Source organism: Aspergillus glaucus, assembly GCF_001890805.1.
Source record: "Aspergillus glaucus CBS 516.65 unplaced genomic scaffold ASPGLscaffold_1, whole genome shotgun sequence".
NCBI classification, from domain to species: Eukaryota; Fungi; Ascomycota; class Eurotiomycetes; order Eurotiales; family Aspergillaceae; genus Aspergillus; species Aspergillus glaucus.
Window position 1 is genome coordinate 692,670 of NW_019170453.1, and position 18,703 is coordinate 711,372.

The 18,703-nt window shown below is 52.1% G+C and overlaps 10 protein-coding genes across 10 annotated transcripts; 8 read left to right on the forward strand and 2 right to left on the reverse strand.

Moving 5' to 3' along the window:
• The first annotated feature begins 475 nt into the window (after nt 1-475).
• ASPGLDRAFT_213929 (uncharacterized protein) lies at nt 476-2,552 on the forward strand. Its single transcript, XM_022543088.1, has 2 exons — nt 476-800; nt 861-2,552. Exons 1-2 carry the CDS (start codon nt 639-641, stop codon nt 2,331-2,333), a joined length of 1,635 nt encoding a protein of 544 aa, XP_022405875.1. The 5' UTR covers nt 476-638; the 3' UTR covers nt 2,334-2,552.
• Nucleotides 2,553-2,668: 116 nt separating this feature from the next.
• On the forward strand, nt 2,669-5,909 carry ASPGLDRAFT_41158 (uncharacterized protein). The gene is made up of 2 exons (XM_022545352.1): nt 2,669-4,663; nt 4,720-5,909. The coding sequence occupies exons 1-2, from the start codon at nt 2,771-2,773 to the stop codon at nt 5,764-5,766; spliced, it is 2,940 nt and encodes a 979-aa protein (XP_022405876.1). The 5' UTR covers nt 2,669-2,770; the 3' UTR covers nt 5,767-5,909.
• Nucleotides 5,910-6,537: 628 nt separating this feature from the next.
• Nucleotides 6,538-8,374, forward strand: ASPGLDRAFT_116304 (sulfatase family protein; the record flags this gene model as incomplete). Its single annotated transcript, XM_022539759.1, has 3 exons — nt 6,538-6,669; nt 6,723-7,575; nt 7,632-8,374. 3 exons carry the CDS (start codon nt 6,538-6,540, stop codon nt 8,372-8,374), a joined length of 1,728 nt encoding a protein of 575 aa, XP_022405877.1.
• Nucleotides 8,323-8,842, forward strand: ASPGLDRAFT_214817 (uncharacterized protein). The gene has a single exon (XM_022543101.1). The coding sequence runs from the start codon at nt 8,440-8,442 to the stop codon at nt 8,701-8,703; it is 264 nt and encodes an 87-aa protein (XP_022405878.1). The 5' UTR covers nt 8,323-8,439; the 3' UTR covers nt 8,704-8,842.
• A 138-nt stretch (nt 8,843-8,980) lies between these two features.
• Nucleotides 8,981-10,322, forward strand: ASPGLDRAFT_114775 (MCT family MFS transporter; the record flags this gene model as incomplete). Its single annotated transcript, XM_022539636.1, has 3 exons — nt 8,981-9,126; nt 9,181-9,322; nt 9,372-10,322. 3 exons carry the CDS (start codon nt 8,981-8,983, stop codon nt 10,320-10,322), a joined length of 1,239 nt encoding a protein of 412 aa, XP_022405879.1.
• Nucleotides 10,323-10,488: 166 nt separating this feature from the next.
• On the reverse strand, nt 10,489-11,327 carry ASPGLDRAFT_213946 (uncharacterized protein). The gene is made up of 3 exons (XM_022543090.1): nt 11,127-11,327; nt 10,942-11,062; nt 10,489-10,884 (listed from the first exon to the last, which is right to left on the reverse strand). The coding sequence occupies exons 1-3, from the start codon at nt 11,206-11,208 to the stop codon at nt 10,656-10,658; spliced, it is 432 nt and encodes a 143-aa protein (XP_022405880.1). The 5' UTR covers nt 11,209-11,327; the 3' UTR covers nt 10,489-10,655.
• Nucleotides 11,328-12,127: 800 nt separating this feature from the next.
• On the forward strand, nt 12,128-13,906 carry ASPGLDRAFT_1489614 (uncharacterized protein; the record flags this gene model as incomplete). The annotated part of the gene is made up of 6 exons (XM_022541985.1): nt 12,128-12,330; nt 12,405-12,945; nt 12,984-13,267; nt 13,325-13,542; nt 13,598-13,679; nt 13,754-13,906. The coding sequence occupies 6 exons, from the start codon at nt 12,128-12,130 to the stop codon at nt 13,818-13,820; spliced, it is 1,395 nt and encodes a 464-aa protein (XP_022405881.1). The 3' UTR covers nt 13,821-13,906.
• A 119-nt stretch (nt 13,907-14,025) lies between these two features.
• ASPGLDRAFT_41166 (putative MFS multidrug transporter) lies at nt 14,026-16,040 on the forward strand. Its single transcript, XM_022545354.1, has 2 exons — nt 14,026-15,038; nt 15,084-16,040. Exons 1-2 carry the CDS (start codon nt 14,139-14,141, stop codon nt 15,942-15,944), a joined length of 1,761 nt encoding a protein of 586 aa, XP_022405882.1. The 5' UTR covers nt 14,026-14,138; the 3' UTR covers nt 15,945-16,040.
• On the reverse strand, nt 15,994-16,750 carry ASPGLDRAFT_41168 (huntingtin-interacting protein K). The gene is made up of 2 exons (XM_022545355.1): nt 16,193-16,750; nt 15,994-16,110 (listed from the first exon to the last, which is right to left on the reverse strand). The coding sequence occupies exons 1-2, from the start codon at nt 16,472-16,474 to the stop codon at nt 16,009-16,011; spliced, it is 384 nt and encodes a 127-aa protein (XP_022405883.1). The 5' UTR covers nt 16,475-16,750; the 3' UTR covers nt 15,994-16,008.
• On the forward strand, nt 16,441-18,438 carry ASPGLDRAFT_139528 (3-deoxy-7-phosphoheptulonate synthase class II). Its single transcript, XM_022541682.1, has 4 exons — nt 16,441-16,846; nt 16,903-17,169; nt 17,218-17,269; nt 17,317-18,438. Exons 1-4 carry the CDS (start codon nt 16,825-16,827, stop codon nt 18,383-18,385), a joined length of 1,410 nt encoding a protein of 469 aa, XP_022405884.1. The 5' UTR covers nt 16,441-16,824; the 3' UTR covers nt 18,386-18,438.
• The last annotated feature ends 265 nt before the right edge of the window (nt 18,439-18,703 follow it).

Here is an 18,703-nt window from a genome sequence, read left to right on the forward strand (position 1 = left end):
GCCTGATCTATTATTCTTCCTATTGTCTATTGTACTGCAATACCTCAATAGGAATATTCACATAAAGTACAGAGTACATACAGGTACGAAGCGCTGTTCTAAAAATAAACACTCGAGGAGATTCTCAAAGAACGATGAATCGGGAGAATGCTCGTTGTTTCAAGTGGTGTCCTGTTATTTTACATCCTTATTTGATTTCTCAATATATCGCACTCCTATTCTGCACACTTATACACTCTGTATCCTACGTGCATACTGTACAAGTACACACTACTCATATTATGGCAAAATCCTGTGGCTGGTTCCTGTAAAGCCGGGATCCACGGTTACGTCTCTTCTTTTCTTTTCTTTCTTTCTTCGGTTCTTTCTCTCTTCTGTCATCGCATGTCATCTTCCTCTTGTCCTCTTAGCTGGCATTATTTACATATCAGTCCATTATTCTTCTGCCTTATTCCTGCATCGCCTCTTTTTTTTTTTTTTTTTTTCCCGCTCTCTCCGCATCATCTGCCATCCTGCGGACATACAACTGTCAGCGGCAAGTCTCCATCTGCTTACAGCCGGTCTGCATGCTCTGTCACCCAGGATTTGGGAGGCCTTTTTTTTCACCACTGCCTGGAAGCAGTTAAAGGGATTTGAATATGTATATTCCTCCCCATTTTCAATGGTTGGAGGCCCGGCAGGGTCCTCCGGGGGATGCGAGTGCAGGACCCGACAGCCAGGATAGTCCAGATCCGGGAAATAAAGATTCAGGGAAAGATAATTCGGGTGGGACGTCGGCAAGGACGAATGCTGCTATTATTGTATGTTTCTTTGTTGTATTCGATATCGTGATGATGAAGCTGACTCTGTCTACTCTGTAGGTCGCTGCGGTTATCGTCTTCGCCATCACCGTCGGCGTAATCCTTTTCTTCATCCTCCGCACCCTCCGTCGAATGAACTGCTCTCCCAAATACCTCCCCGGAAAACGCCTCAAAGATAAATGGAATCGATGGAATGCTGGACGCTCGTACGGCCAGTTGTCGAACGGATCGTCGTCCAATCAGGCTAATGACACGGCATACCACGGCTCGGGTCGTAGTGGTGGATCGGAGATGAACACGACTGATAATGCTACGAATGGAGTCCGTCGTGAGACCTCGGTTCGATCGGTGATTACGCTACCGCCGTACTCGGCGGCTCCCAAGCCGGAAGAACAGATTATCGCCCGCGAAGGTGAACGGGAGGGTATGGATGTTGTTGTGGAGTTCCCCGAGACTGCTGAGGAGGAGGAAGTGCGGAGAGAGGAACTCATGGAAGGGCTGTACCAGATTCGAGTGCAGCGGCGGCAGGAACATGCTGAGCGTGAGGCTCGACGACAGGCCCGTCGGGATGCCCGGCAACGGGGCGATTATATTCGTCTGGAGGAACTTCGCTTGCAGAGTACCATCCGCGATCGCAGTCGCTCGGAGGCTCGGGGGAACAGAGGAAACAGTAATAGCCGCAACCAGTCGGCCGCGACACACCTGGCAGAGAGTCAGAGCCGTGGTCGGGATAGGCGAATCGCCAGTGTGAGCTACGCTGCTTTGGGTCGCGTGCGACATGATGGTTCGCGTCTAAGGAACAATTCGACTGATTCTGACAACCGCCCTCTGCTGCAGAGCTCGGGGGATGGTTCTACGGGTGAACTTACGCACTACCGTGGTGAATCATACTCTTCTCTTGTCTCGGGGTCGTCTGTTACTTCGGATGGAGATACGTTGACTCCTGTGGCGTCTCAGCGACAGTCCATGTATTCCGCGCGTTCTCGCTCGAATAGCCGCCCTGAGTCCATTCCGGAAGAGGAGCCGGAAACTACCGGTGTCGATACTACCGGTGCTCCGCCTCCTCCGGAATACGATTTCTTGGACTGGGGAGAGGCGCCTGCGTATTCAAGCCCGGTCGTGATGCAGTTCGGGCCGGATGCGCGAGGGAGCAGGAATCTAACGGGAGAGGCTAGGCAGACCACGGGTTCGAATGAAAACGAGAGAAGAGAGGAACGGGACGAGACAGCACAAAGCAACCAAAATAACGAGACGGATCAGAATACGGAGAGAAGTCGGCCTCCGCAACTGCCTCAACTCTCCCTTCTACCCACTATTCAGGTCGATGTTGCGAGTCCCATTGGCGATTTGACGCCAACGACACCTACCATGCCTCGACCGAGAGAGGAGCAAGCAGAGCATGCCCCAGAGCATGCCCCAGAGCACGCCTCGGAACACGCCCCAGAACATCCTGCCGAACAGCCCGCCGAGCATTCCAGCAACAACGGCAACAGCGCCCCGGACACAACTGCGGCTTCTCACCAAAACTCTTGATTTCCACCTCTACATTCAATTGTACACCTAATTACGAGTATGACGATTACGATCTTTTAATTCCCCGGACATTAGTGGATATCAGCCCCGAATTAGTGGGCTAGCATGGCGTTGGAGGGATTGTGTTAATGATTTGGTTGGACATGGTATTAATTGTAGATATTGGCCAGTTGAAATTGGTAACCATATCTATTTACATACGGAGTAACTAGTTAGTGAAATGAATGTTTGTTATGGCGACTCGGGCGGTGACATTCTGCCGCGTAAACAAAGCTTCCCCAGCCACCTCAGTTTTTAGACTCCTGATGCTGTCATCCACTCTCCACTGCTTTGCCATGCCCCATTTTAGTCCTTTGTTTGTTTTGAACTAGGAGGCTTTGACGTCTAACGTCCCTAGTTTTCAATTCCTACAAGGACTACGGACTAGGTGTCACGTAATGGACAACACCACCGGCAGCTTCGCGTCTTTCGGCTCGGACTTCGACCCCGAACACGAGGCTCTCCAATCCACAAACCATGGCAACAACAGCCCGCGTCTTCCCAACATGACCAGCAACGCGCGCAAAAACCGCAACAACCACCAATTCTACGACGGAGCAGACGACGACGAACCTGATTACGCGATCAACACCTCCGCCATTGAACGCGCCTTCCCCGAATTCTCAAACGCCGGCTCCTCATCCGACGACGACCTCCACGACGAACTTCTCGACGACGAACTCTCCGTCGAACTTGGCAGAGGTGTATCTTCGAAACCGACGCGTCATATGGAAGATTCGCGGAATTCGCACATGAGCTTCGAGAATAGCGTTCGCTCGTCGTCGCCTGCCGTTCGCCTGGATTACCCGACTTCGTACACGCCGCAGAAATCAGCAATGCGTGCCCAGCCTCGACGAGCGGTTAGCGAGAACCTACGGAAGGACGCTCAGGTGCGGAGGGCGAGCCAGGCGCAGAAGGAGAATATCAAGCCGCAGTCGAATGGTCAGAGACGGACGCTTTCCGAGATGCATGCTAGAGCGCGTGATCCGTACGATATTTCGTTTACGGGTGAGGAACAGCGGCCTTCGCCTGGGCGTGGTAATTCGCGGTCGACGCGCTTTGGGAACACGAATCTTTCGCATCAGATTACTGAGGCTGTTGAGAGGGCGTCGAGGGAGGTGCGGCCGGGTGGGAAGCTTTCGAATAGCACGCGCAGTGCTCCAGCTAATGGGGCTGGAGATACGTTTACTCATCAGTCGTTTTTGTTGCCGGATTTGCCTAACCTTTCGGAGCTGGTCTCTGGTGTGTATGAGGATGGGACTCCGGTTTTGCCTAGCCATAAGAAGATGCGGTCGACGCGGTTTGTGTCGCCGTCGCAAGACGCGGATACGTCGGTCTCCCGTCAGCATCTTCCTCTGGACGCGGTGCCGGTCCCGGATGATGAGAAGGCTTTGTTTGTCTCGTTGAGAGTTCTTCAGGAGAGAGTGGCCGAGTTGGAACACGCCAAGTCTGATGCGGAAAAGAAGATTCAAGATATGCGTCAGGAGAATGCTTTCCTCAAGTCGGATAGGTCTCGTCCCAAGGACAAGTACAGTCGGAGGGACTACGATTCGGAAGAGGAGTACAGACGGGACAGTCGGTTGGCGAGCGAGAATCAGAAATTAGAGGCCACGAACCTCGCTTTGCAGAACCGACTGGACATTATCGACCGGAAGGCTCAACTCTCCGAAGCGACCTTGAACAAGTTGACCCGCGAGCGCGACATGGCAGTTTCCCAGTTGGGTGTTGCGTATCTCGAGGCGCAAGACTTTAAGAACCAGAACGAGAAATTGAGGCGCGAAAATGCGGAACTCAAGTCCCAGCTGGCTAGATCTACAAACTACACGCAAAGAACCCGCGAAGACACCGGTCGGACCGAGCAGACCGCTGATACTGATGAGATGGATGACGATACCCAAACCCACACACAACGCAGTGCCGATGTCAGTCGCAACACGAGAGACCTTACCACGAGGAGCGTGCGTTCGAGGTCGAAGCCTGCGCGCGACGAAGACACTCGTACCAAGGTCTCGACTCAGGTTGACAAAGAGCTCTCGCGACTCGAGAAGGAGCGAGCTGAAGAGGCCTTGTTCTCGCTTGATGTTCCGCGCATCAGGAAACAAAAGTCAGAGAGCCGATCGGCCGACCGAGCTGACAAGAAGAAGTCAAATACCGGCAAGCGCGTCAAGCGGGTAGTCGTGGAGGAAGTTGATGTCACTGATCCTGTTGAGACTACGACGGAGGAAGTTACTCGACACACGAGGAAGTCTTCTCAGGGAGAGCAGGACTTGACTTTGCTCAGCTTTATTGACGTAAGTTACGCCTTTTTATTCACGATCCGACAGTCTCTTAACTGTTTGTCCTACAGGAACGCGAAATTGCTCAACTACGAAAGACGCTTGAAGAAGAGCGACTGGCACGCAAGCAACGGCTCAGTCTTCCCAAGGAGCCTACTGCGACGCATGAAACCGTGAACACCACCCGACAGAGCTCGAAGGCTCCTGTGCCACGGAAGTCGTCTTTGAAAACACCAGCCAGACCTACCTCTGCCATTGGCGATGTCACAGCAACTTCTAAAGCAAGCTCGCCTGAAGATGGCAACCTTATCGTGCCCAAGGAACGTCAACGGCGACACTCGGACAACGGTCCCAACTTTGTTTCTCCTCGGAGACGGCGTCGCGATGTGGAGGAGATGACCTCTGCCTTCATCCTTCCCGATATCACCATCCGTCATGCAGACCTGGCCGCTCAGGACCTTTCGAAATTGCCCGAGGTGACACAACGAGCACTTGATGGAATCGCACAGCACAACGGCAAGAACTGCACGGTGTGCCAGCGCGTCATCTCCGATGGTAGCAGCTGCGACCACACCCATGAGGTCCAAGTGCCCAAGCCCATCCCAGTGTCGGAGCGCATGCCGGAACCCACTGTATACAACGAAGAGCCCACTCTGCGCCCCGCGCAGGACCCTCCCGTCGCACTGGCCACGGTCCTCAAAGCGTTGGAAGACGAATTGTCGCACTTGAAGATGCAGCTGGCAACCTACCAAGCGGCGTATAACAAACTCGACGCATCTCTTGGCAAGCGACAACGGAAGACTCTCGGAGAGAAGATTGAGAAGTTGCTCAAGGATGTCGATATGAAAGCGGATCAGATCTATGCGTTGTATGACGTATTGGAAGGCCAGAAGCAAGATGGACGCGAGATGACAGGACGAGAAATGGAGCAGACCCTGCAGTCTATCGGGATTGAAAACTCCGGTGAGCGTGGAGACGTGACCGCGTCGACGCACAAGTCTGCATCTGCTCGGAAGAATACCGGACCTGCAGTAGAGGATGACGATGATGATGACGATGAGCTTCCGTGGGAGGGCATTGAGAGTACGATGGACGTGACCGGTCGGAGTGGACGTTAACATTCTTTTTCTTTTCCTTTCATCTGTTACTACTGTGTTACTGCCCTGATGTTGGCGTTGTTGGATGATATTGCATTGGTGTACATTAAAGCATTATTGGATTTTCGGTTCAGGAACCGGTTAATGGAGTATGTCTTTACTACTGTATTCTGCAATGATACCATAGGCACACTCCTACGGGGAAATACTCGGGGCCCTATATCTGATCGGCGGTGGACCCGATGGTGTGCTCTTAGTGCAAATCACCAAATCCTCTCTCCTAGTTAGTTACCCGAACACTATGTAGTCAGACACTCACACTGGCCATAACTTATTGACTTCGATATTACCTCCGCTGATCATATATAGTCCTAACTCCAGCAATCACCTCATTTTTTGGTCTATTGATGTTATCCCGTGCACTAGCCAATTGTGTCTGCTCTCGCGTAATATGCAGCTGTGCTCTCGCAATCGTACCTCTGCCCTTCAAGTACGATATTTTCCAGACAGAGGACCTATCTCTGCCGATGTGATGATCTCTGCGCGGATGGACTGACTCTCCTCGTTTCTTGTATGGGGGATAACGGGGGAATGGCTGCGTGTCGGGTGTGGAGGGATGGACTGTGGAGAAGAGAGTCAGGCGAGTTTAGGCTTTGGCTTTGGCGATGATGATAGAGGTGATCTCGGGCGGGAGAGAGACATATAAGGATGGTCGTTGCTCGACATGAAATTGGGCTGGTTTCTGTGTCTCAAGCCGTTCAAAGCAGTGAAAGAGGGAAGAGAAACGACTGCATGATGAAGTTTCTGAACACTTTGCTATTCTCCGGGCTGGCTGTGGCTAGTACCCAGCCTAATATTCTGTTTATTTTGACGGATGACCAGGATAAGCATATGGGGAGTCCGGATTATATGCCCCAGCTTCAGGTATGTACATAGTACACGATTGCGCTAGTATTAGAAAGTGCTAACTGGTAAAGAAACAAATCGTCCAAAAAGGAACCACCTTCCCCAAACACTACTGCTCAACAGCCCTCTGCTGCCCCTCGCGCGCCAACATCTGGACCGGCCGCATGCCTCACAACACCAACATCACCGACGTAAACCCTCCCTACGGCGGCTACCCCCGCGTCGTCGAAGCCGGCTGGAACGACAACTACCTCCCCATCTGGCTGCAAGAAGCCGGCTACAACACCTACTACGTGGGCAAGTTGTGGAACGCGCACAGCACAACAAACTACAACAACCCCCCCGCCAAGGGCTTCAACAGCTCCGACTTCCTCCTCGACCCGTATACCTACCGCTACTACGATGCGCAGATGACCCGTAACAACGGCAAGCCGGTTAGTTACCAGGGACAGTACTCGACGGATGTCATCGCGGATAAGGCGCGCGGGTTCCTGGACGAGGCTATCGAGAACAAGGATAAGCCTTGGTTTTTGACTGTTGCGCCTACGGCGCCTCACTCGAATGGTTCTTACGATCCTAGTCGCGACACGAACTGGTTCGGAGAGCCGGAGTTTGCACCGCGCCATGCGGGACTGTTCCCTGATTACCAGATTCCTCGCGATGCGAGCTTTAACAAGCCCATCCAGGGTGCTGTGGGGTGGGTGAAGGATTTGCCTGAGTTGAATGAAACGCTTATTCAGTATAATGATGAGTTTGGGCGGAGACGGCTGCGCGCACTGCAGGCTGTTGATGAGATGATTGAGAGTCTTATTGAGAAGTTGGAGAAGGCGGGTGTGCTGGATAACACGTATGTTGTGTTTTCGGCGGATAATGGGTATCATATTGGGCAGCATCGGATGAACCCAGGGAAGAACTGTGGTTATGGTGAGTCTTTCCCTACCAGCCGTGAGTGAGTGAATGATACTAATGATGCGATGCAGAAACCGACATCAACGTCCCCTTGGCCATCCGCGGCCCCGGCATCCCCGAAAACGCAACCCTAGACGTCGTGTCCTCCCACACCGACATCGCCCCAACCTTCCTGCAAATCGCCAACGCCCCCTCCCGCCCGGGCCTCGACGGCAAAGCCCTCCCCTTCACCCAAGCCGACACCGCCGACGCGAAGACCGAGCACGCAGCCATCGAATACTGGGGCCTCGCCATCCCCGAAGGCATCTACGGCCACTACAGCAACGTCCCCGTACAACCAGACACCCAATTCCAAAACAACACCTACAAAGCCCTCCGCCTAATCTCCGACTCCTACAGTGTCTACTACTCCGTCTGGTGCACCAACGAGCAAGAACTCTTCAACATGAAATCCGACCCTCACCAAACCGTCAACCTCGCCGCGAACCCCGCGCAGCACCAAAACTTCAAGATCGCAAACCGCCCCATCGGCCAGATCATCCCTCGTCTGGACGCGCTGATGATGGTGCTCAAGTCCTGTGATGGTGATGCTTGTCGCAAGCCGTGGCAGCAGTTGCATCCTGCGGGCGCGGTGGCGAATCTGACGCAGGCGCTGGATGAGAAGTTTGATGGGTTTTATGCGAGACAACCCAAGGTTTCGTTTAGTTCTTGTGCGAATGGGTATTTGATTAGTGAAGAGGGACCGCAGGAGTTTAATAAGTATACCGGGGGGAAGGGGAAGAGTGGGACTAGGAGGAACTTCTTGGGTATATAAGTGAGATGTGGTATGCGGTGTACATATTGGACATGGTACATATGAGTAGTACATAATGAACGGTAATGATATATATCCAAGGCTCATCCTGTGCTTGTCCTGTGCTTGTCCTGTGCTTGTCCTGTGCTTGTCCTGTGCTTGTCCTGTGCTTGTCCTGTGCTTGTCCTGTGCTTGTCCTGTGCTTGCTCTGTGCTTTTATTAAGCTCCTAGAGTATCCCCCTGCTCCCCGCTTCCTCCCCGGCTCGGTCGTATTTCTAAGAGCATGTGTGATATATCACTGCGTATGTATCCCACCGGCCCGGAAGCAAACACATCTACATTTCCACTAGTGCAATCCTTCATTTATCCCCAATCGCTAGCGCCCCCGCCTAGATCTGGCGATCCTCCGCGATTGCTGTTTCGCGCGCCCAGTTCTCTTTGTTATCTGTTCACAGGCACCGATGTCCGGAGCTGATCCAGATTTTACTTTCCATTTTCCACTTTTCCCCTGGGATAAACTTCGCCTTATTGCCGCTTATCCGGGATGGAATATAATCGTAAATATGGCCACTTTGCTTCGACCTCTCTCGCGGTCTGAACTTTTCAGTAACCTGTGGACATTAGAAAATGGGTGCCGCCGAGCCTGAGACTGAGAAAGAACAAGCACCACCTCCGCAGGATGATTTTCCAGAGGGCGGGATTAGGGCATGGGGAGTTGTTGCTGGGGCGTTTTGTGTGCTGTTTTGCACGTTTGGGTATTTGAATGCTTATGGGTATGTTTGTTCTCTGAAAGTGGGAATTTGGTGGATGTATGCTCATTGAACCAGTGTATATCAGGATTATTACCAGGGCCACCAGCTGAGCCATGAGTCGTCGTCTACTATCTCGTGGATTGGATCGGTGCAGGTATTCTTTCTGTATGCTGGAGGTGTGATAGGAGGACCGTTATTCGACCGGATAGGTGCTACTGTATGTATCGCTATATTTCCAGGTCCATTGAATATAACTAACATTGCAGGTCATAATCCCCCCAGCACTACTCCTCGTCTTCGCCGTGATGATGACATCCCTGTGCAAAGAGTACTATCAATTCATGCTCGCCCAGGGAATCCTCGGCGGTCTATGCTGCGGTATGATGTTCGCTCCGGCAATGGCTGCTGTTGGACAGTACTTTAGAAACCGTCGAGCACTGGCTATGGGGATAGCTGTTAGCGGATCATCGCTTGGTGGTGTGATTTTCCCGATTGCTTTGAACAATCTGTTCCAGACACGCAGTATCGCGTTTGGTTGGGGAGTGCGTATTGCAGGTTTTATTATCCTAGCGCTTCTGGTGATTGCATGCGCAACAGTCCGCCGAAGACTCCCTCCCCGTAAGGGAGATATATTGGTATTATCAGCCTTCCGCGACCCCAGCTACATCCTAACAATCGCCTCCCTCTTCTTCCTTATCTGGGGCATGTTCACCCCCTTCTTCTACATCGACACCTACGCCACCTACCGCGGCATGTCCCCCCGCCTCGCCTCCTACATGCTCTCCATCCTCAACGCCGCCTCCATAATCGGCCGCATAATCCCCAGCCTCCTAGCCGACCACTTCGGCAACTTCACCCTCCTCTCCATCTCCGGCTTCTGCACGGGCGTCCTTCTACTCTGCTGGATAGCCATCAAATCGAACGCCGCGATTATCGTGTTCGCGGCGCTGTATGGGTTTTGTTCGGGGGCGATTGTGTCGTTGCTGTCGCCTTGTATTGCGCAGATTGCGCCGCATCCGAGCTTGATTGGGGCGTATTTGGGGATGGCGTTTTTGATAGTAGGGGTTTCGGGGTTGACGGGGACGCCGATTTGTGGGGCGTTGATCGATGGGTATGGGTGGTGGGCTGCTATGGTATTTAGTGGGGTTGCTGTTTTTGTAGGAGCGGGGTTGGTGCTTGTTACGAAGTGGAGTTTGAGGCGGAAAAGGAGGGATTAGATTGTCTCTATTTTTGTTGTTGTTGATAGACTCTGGTTAGGGTTAATCTACCACTGTACACGCTTCCTTCCCTCCCCATCCTTTCAGATGGATGCTGTCTAGTCTATTGTATAGGCCTTTCTCGAAGAAACACCATCATGAACTATGTGAGAAAGGCGCATGCAAAACCGAAAACTGGTGAGGTTAGCATACCCGCCCGACAGTAAGAAACGCCTGCGCAAGACAATGCCCCCCCACAAGCCTTTTGAATCATATCAACCGGTGTCAACGGGATCTCAGCCCAAAACATTTCAATCAAGAGAAAAGCCGAAGCAACACCGACGAACAAGCCTCCTAAAAGGTAGAAAAAGTGAAGACTGCTCTATAGTGCTGAAATCCGTACTCTGAAGGAGAAATAAGAGTAGGAGGATTATAGCCGTGAAGCTGAGGATGCCTAGGAAATCGATTTTCTTGATCTTGGATTTTGGTGGATTCTTGGGGTGTTTGGTTTAGTGTTGAGGGCATGTTGCATGCTGTTATTATAACGGAGATTATGAGGATGTGGAGTTGGCCGTAGAATGACCTGGTCGTTTATATCAGTAAGTGGAGGGACACCGGGTATTGTGGTTGAGAGACGCACCATCTCCAGCCAACAGTTTGTGACAACCCCCCCCCAATGGGTGCTCCCAAGCTGCGTCCTGTGATATTTGTGATTTTGGCGTAGCTACGGAAAAGCGCGACTTCTTTGGGAGGGACGATATCTGTCATTCGTTAGCCGGTCACTGTTCATTTCCCCCTCGAACAGTCTGAAGCAGGGGAAGGTACCGGTAACGATGACAGAAACCAGCGAGATTATCCCAGCACCACTGATTCCAGCTAGAACCCTTGACAGGATAAGTTGGACCATCGATGCCGATACCCCACTAGCCAGACATCCCAGAGAACCACATTCTTGCGAGCAAAGAAATCACCGAGGACTCCATACTATATGAGCCAATGTGCCGTTAGCCAGCTTTCTCAATCCGGTTCCTTTTTCGTTCGACCAACGGGGAGGCTTGTGGTTATCGATTTGAATGCGCGCGCGACGGCGTCGTATGTCCTTGGTTGTTTGAGAGGTCACTTCTATGAACGACGGGGGTTGACGGATGCTTCGGTGCAGACGATTGCTGGGTGTCTTTCCATGGTGTACAAGCTGGCAAATAACATTTCCGATGAGTGTTGGATAAGAGTTGAGAACAAGGCGTACTCCGTACATCAGGGTTGAATGATTTTCTCTCGATTATCACGGCTCAGGATCCGTCCCGCAAGCACAATTCCCTAAGCTTGACCTCCAATTCCTCCGTCCATCGCTCAAAGATATGATCAGGCCAGGACTCGAATAGTTCAAGCTGACGCACCATTTGTGTAAATAAAGTTCCCAATCGCTCGAGAACCAACCCGGTCAACAGAAGTGTACAAAAAAGAAACGATAGCCGAATGGATCCCAACCCCACACATTTTCAGTCAAGTCCCATTCCGATCTAGCTTACCACATATACACAGTCCACCATTCGCCCACATGGCCACCAATGGACCCCCAAAAAAAAATTCTTTTCAGCTCGGCAGAGACCCCACAAATATACACCTTCACCGCGCCCGTCTAGCCCTAAGGTTGGCTGGCTGATGGGCTATGTGGAGAACGCGATGGCTGGCTGATAGTCAACTATGTAGTAATCCGCCCCTCTACAAGTAGATTTAAATGCAATCCAATGCGCTTCTTATAGGTCCTAGATGAGCTCGATTTCTCCGGAATTGACGTGCTACGTACATACATACGGAGTATCAAGATGGATTCGACTTCGCCGTATGCTTTCCCGCTACACCCAAAGGAGTATGCGCCCGAGCCGGTGCCGAGCATACAGGAATGGAGACAGCTCTGGGCAGCGTGGGAATTAGTGACGTTGAAAATGATCCCGAACTCGGCATTGCATGAGAAGCCGATTCCGTTACGGAATGAGTTGGTCTTTTATCTTGGGCATATACCTACGTTGTAAGTCCTACCCCGTACATCCTCTGATTGCGGGGGGGATGTATGAAAGGCAAACCAAAACTAACAGAAAACAGTGAGGACATCCACCTCTCCCGCGCAACAAACGAATCCCCCATCGAACCACTCTACTACCAAACAATCTTCGAGCGCGGCATCGACCCGGACGTCGACAACCCAAATGACTGCCACGACCACAGCGAAATTCCAGGTACATGGCCCTCGCTCGCTGAAATCCTATCCTTCCGGAAGAAGGTCTGCGCAAGGATCGAGGCGCTGTATCAGACCGATAAACCCTGGTCTGATAGGACTATTGGTCGTGCGCTGTGGATCGGGTTCGAGCATGAGGGTCTGCATTTGGAGACGTTTTTGTGGATGAGTATTCTTAGTCCGAATGTACAGCCGCCTCCCGGGATGGAGAGGCCTGATTTTGAGGGGATGGCAAGGAAGGCGAGGGATGGGAGGGTTGAGAATCGGTGGTTTCCTGTCAGGGCAAGGACATTCCCAATCGGGATCGACGACGCGGAAGATGATTCGGGGAGTGGGTATTTCGCGTGGGATAATGAGCGTGGGCCGTATGATGCGATGGTGCATGGGTTTGAGGCACAGGCAAGGCCTGTGTGTGTGTTGGGGAGTATGCCGAGTATCTTGTAAAGACGGGGAAGACGGATTGTATTCCGATTTCGTGGACTCGTACCGAGAACGCTGCCAATGGCCATGGCTCATCGGATGCGGTTGAGAACTTCATCGAAGGCCTCACCATCAAAACCGTCTTCGGCCCCGTCCCGCTGAAACTCGCCGTCGACTGGCCCGTCTACATATCCTACAACGATGCAACAGCCTACGCCGACTGGGCGGGCGCTCGACTCCCGACTCTCCACGAAGCACGCAGCATCCACCGTCAAGTCGAGGAGGAGAAGGCCAAGGCAAATAACGACCTGTACGGCCTTTCCCCTTCCCCAAATCAATGAAAGTAGAACCGTGCTAACAAAAACAGACCGCGAGACCAACTCCCCCCCTCCTCCCGCGAAGACATCTACATCGACATGACCGGCTACAACACAGGTTTCAACCATTTCCATCCCACGCCCGTGACGCACAAGGGTAATCAGCTGTGCGGACAGAGTGACCTTGGTGGTGCGTATGAGTGGACGAGTTCGAATTTTGCGCCGCAGCCTGGGTTTAAACCTATGGATATTTATCCGGGGTATAGTGGTGAGTCCAGTTGTAATCAATGGATGTAGATGGGTTGATGTGCTGATTGTGATAGCCGATTTTATGGATGAGAAGCATATTGTTGTTGTTGGGGGGACGTGGGCTTTGCATCCGAGAATCTCTGGGAAGAGGACATTGTAAGTTGTCTAGTTTCTTGTTGTCTATTTTTCTTATTGTTTTGATTGAATGTTCGTCAGCTAACACAGGATAGCCTCAATTGGTGGCAGAAGAACTACCCTTATCCTTGGGTGACTCCGCGTCTGGTTCGGGATGTTTGAGGGTTCGACCTAAATAGATATAAAAGCCTGCTAGATATTAACATATATCATACGGAGTACGATGAATGTAACAAGATTCGATAACTACATACAGTACAAGTAAACTGTCGCACTCTCTGTACAGGCATGCATTATTTCCCATTCGGTAATCCGAGCCGAATCGGAGCGGCTAAGGAACTCCACCGGCCAAGTCAGAGTCGAATCGCGCACGAGGGGCGTCAAATGGCGATTAATGCTGAAAATGCTTTATCTTCTTTTCCTGCCTGGTGTGTCTGGGTAGATTTCACAGAAACAGAGATTTACTCTCTATAACGATTGATGGGTTCGAGTCAATCCCGCCAGCATGCCGGCCATGCAGACACACAATCTCAATCTCAAGCTCAATCACGACCACAATCCTATCGCGACCGAGACGACGATACGGTGACCGACGATACCGATTCAAGAAGTTTTCAGTATATCGCTCCGATCCCAGAGCCTACGGTCAACGACGACGACGACGACGACGAAGATATCGACGACCCCGTACGATCTAATGGAAACGAAGCCGAAAAACCAGCGACTTGGATGTCGCTGCCCAAAAAGTCCCAACTCGCCATCTTGACATTCGCACGCTTATCGGAACCTGTCACGCAGACGTCTTTGCAGGCGTATATGTTTTACCAGCTCAAGTCGTTTGATCCGTCGCTGCCTGACTCGACGATTTCTGCGCAGGCGGGGATGCTACAGGCTTGTTTTACGGCGGCGCAGTTTGTTTCGTCTGTTTTTTGGGGGAGACTGGCGGATGCGGATGCTGTGGGACGGAAGACGGTGTTGCTTATTGGGTTGCTGGGGACGTCGATATCGTGTCTTGGTTTTGGGTTTTCGAGGTCCTTTGTGACGGCAGCGGTGTTTAGGACGTTGGGCGGCATGCTCAATAGTAACATCGGGGTGATGAGGACGATGATTGCCGAGATTATCGAGGAGAAAAAGTTCCAAGCTCGGGCGTTCCTGTTGCTGCCCATGTGCTTCAACATTGGGGTTATCATTGGACCGGTATTCGGGGGCATGCTGGCTGATCCGGCGGGTAGTTATCCTGGTCTGTTCGGGCCCGGATCGTTCTTTGGAGGGAAGGATGGGGTTTGGTGGATGCAGCATTGGCCGTATGCGTTGCCGAATGTGTTGAGTGGGATATTCATCTTCTGTTCCATGTTGGCTGTGTTTTTGGGATTGGATGAGGTATGTGCTTGCAGTGTTGCACTCTGACAAGGCTAACGGATCTAGACGCATGTAATTGCACGGTATCGCGATGACTGGGGCCGGAATCTAGGCCGAAAACTCGCCAGATCCGTCTCGAGAAACCGCATCCCCCGATACTACCGTCGTCTGACCGACCAAGAAGAAGACAATTCCTTATACGAAGACGAAAACGAGTCCGCTCCGACTCCAACACCCCCCATCCGACCACAATACAAACGCCCGACCTTCCGCCAAACCTGGACCCGGAATGTCCTCTTAACGCTGCTAGCCAACTTCCTTGTCGCCTTCCACACCAGCGCCTTCAACTCCATGACCTTTACGTACCTGCCTACACCCCGCGCCCCAGAAGGCAGTCGGGACGGTATCTTCTTCGGCGGAGGACTGGGTCTCCCGTCTTCACGGGTGGGTCTGGCAACAGCTATCATCGGGGTGATCGGTCTTCCGCTCCAAATCTTCGTCTATCCAGGCGTACAGGCCAAAATAGGCACATTGACATCATTCCGCGCGTTTCTACCCTTTTCTGCAATCGCATACGCATTGGCGCCCTTTCTCGTGCTCATTCCCCGAAATCCGGCACTTGTCTGGCCCGCATTTACCTTCATCGCGGCACTACAAGTTATCTCTCGGACGTTCGCGCTGCCAGCTGGTATCATCCTCGTGAACAACTGCGTCACGAACCCCGCTGTCCTGAGTACGATCCACGGGGTGGCGCAGAGTGTTTCGAGCGGAGCACGTACGCTGGGGCCATTTGTTGGTGGTTGGGGATTGGGGTTGGGATTGCAGTATAATTTCATCGGAGGGGTGTGGTGGTTTTTGGCGCTGGAGGCGATGGTGGGGTGGTTGTTGTTGTGGACGATATATGAGGGGAGGGGGATTGGGAGGTGATCTGATGATTATTTGTATGCAATATTCATGTTCATTAACGTAAGTCATGATCGTGAGCAGTGTTCTAGACAACTGCAATAAAAGCCTGTATAGCCTTCTTTACATCTCCCTCATTCGCCTTCAATAGCTCCGTCGCTTTGGCCTTGCTCAGATCCAATTCCTTCACCTGCCATGCCATGGCCAGCCATTAGTTAGTCTAAACAAAGCACAGGCACAGCACAGGCACAGCACGGGACAGAAGCACCTACCAACAGATTGACATCCTCCGCCTTAACCTTGACCACCTTTTTCTTCCCCTCCGTCGTCTGCTTTGTCTGCCCCGCACTAGCAGTGGCATTCCCACCGGTATTCCCACCCTGACCCGCCGCAATCTCCAACCGACTCATCGCCTTCCCGAGCGCTTCCTGGTCCGCGGTGGAGGAGACTCGGCTGCCGAGGTCATCGTTAAGCGAGGACAGGGCGGCGGCGGCTTTGCGGTCTTCGGGGTTGGCGGGGAGGAGCTGGTCGTGGTCGTCAGCTGGATTGGACATGTCAATCTTTGTTGAGAATGTTTATATAGAGTTCAGGAACAGATAGTTTTCAGCTTGAAAGAATAGGGTGTGTGGGGAGAAGGGTGTGTGAAGTCACTGATAACACGATAACAAAGAGGGTCTTGGCCGGAAATGGTATAGCGCATGAGTCAAGGACTGTATTGACTGTTTTCTTCGTTTTGCGTGGTTTTTTTTTCTCAATTGGAATCCGGACTTCTATTCGGCTTATCCCTCGCTGTTTTGTTGTCACTCGACGTCAGCTCAGTGTTTTTGTTGTACGACCGAGACACCATCATATAAACCTCAGCTGGCTATTATTGGGGTAGCATTTCCTCTCTAAACAACTCACCATGGACAATTGGACCCCTAGCTGTGAGTTATCCATGGTATCATAGCAGTATAGCATTATAGCAGAGCTAATGTGTCAGCCTGGAAATCCAAACCCATCAAGCAAGATGTCGTCTATAGCGACTCGGACGGCGTGCAGGCTGCCCTCGACAAGCTTCAGAAACTGCCTCCGCTGGTGACTACGCAGGAGATTCATAACCTCAGGAAGCATTTGAAGAATGTTGCTCTGGGAAAGGCGTTTGTCTTGCAGGGGGGTGACTGTGCGGAGCTGTTTGACTACTGTAATCAGGGTGTGATCGAGGCAAAGGTGAAGCTTTTGCTGCAGATGAGTTTGGTTTTGATTTGGGGTGAGTGCACTATCCTATCTATGATATGGCAATGGCTAACTGTTACAGGCGCCAATAAGCCGGTTGTCCGTATTGGACGAATTGCTGGACAATTCGCCAAGTGAGTCTTCTCCAGCATAACAGTCAGGTACAGGACTAATAGTGCAGACCCCGCTCAAGCCCAATGGAAACTATCAACGGCACCGAAATGCCCTCCTTCCGCGGTGACAACATCAACGGCTTCGCTGCTGATCCCGAATCCAGAAACCCAGACCCCTCCCGTCTAGTCTCGGCCTACTTCCACTCCTCAGCAACGCTCAACTACCTCCGCGCCTCGCTCTCCTCGGGCATCGCGGACCTACACTCCCCACTAGACTGGGGTCTAGGCCATGTCATCACTCCCTCCATCAAGGAGAAGTACGAACGCATCGTCATCCGCGTCAAAGATGCCCTTCGCTTCATGCACACAGTCGGCATCGACACAGACCGCGGCGTCGAGACCGTCGAAGTCTTCACAAGCCACGAGGGCCTCCTCCTCGAATACGAACAAAGCCTAACCCGCCTCCAGCGTAACCCCTCCTCCTCCTCCTCCTCCTCCTCCTCCACCCCCAATGACACCAGCCACTACGCAACATCCGCGCATTTCATCTGGATCGGCGACCGCACGCGCCAACTCGATGGCGCACACGTCGAATTCTTCCGCGGCATCGCCAATCCCATCGGTCTGAAAATCGGCCCCAGCATCTCCCCCGAAGACCTCGTCCAGCTTCTCGACACCGTCAACCCATCCCGCGAAATCGGCAAAGTCACCCTGATCTCCCGCTACGGCGCCTCAAAGATCTCCGCACACCTCCCCGCCCATATCGCCGCTGTAAAGCAATCCGGCCACATCCCCGTCTGGCAATGCGATCCCATGCACGGCAACACCCAATCCACGCCCTCTGGCATCAAAACCCGGCACTTCAGCGATATCCTCTCCGAGCTGCGCCAAGCACTCGAGATCCACCGCGCAGCTGGCTCGTTCCTGGGCGGTATGCATCTCGAGTTAACTGGGGAGGCAGTCACAGAGTGCGTGGGTGGTGCTGGTGGTTTGACGGAGGAGGGGCTTGGGGAGCGGTATACTACTTTCTGTGATCCGAGGTTGAATGAGAAGCAGGCGTTGGAGTTGGCGTTTTTGGTGGCAGGGTTTTATCGCGAGTGGGATGAGGAGAAGGAGGCTGGTATGAATTCGATTTAGTTGGTACGGTGCTTTATGGAAAATTATTATGATATTTCGGGTTTGTTTAGGTCTCGGTTTCAACATCCAGATTTCACTTTATGTCAGTGTCGTCTAATTTCGGGCTATAAATATGAAAATTGATCAATTCAAGATAACTATGGTGGCTATTTCAACATTAAAAATAAGAAAGTGAAGAAGAATGCTAACAACATTCACCCTTTTATCTAGTCAGAACGCTCTATATATATATATACCATTCACTTAGTAGTCTACTCCACACCACTCAACTAGTACCTGCAATCTCTCACTTTTCCTACCATCGTGAGGCTTTCTGCA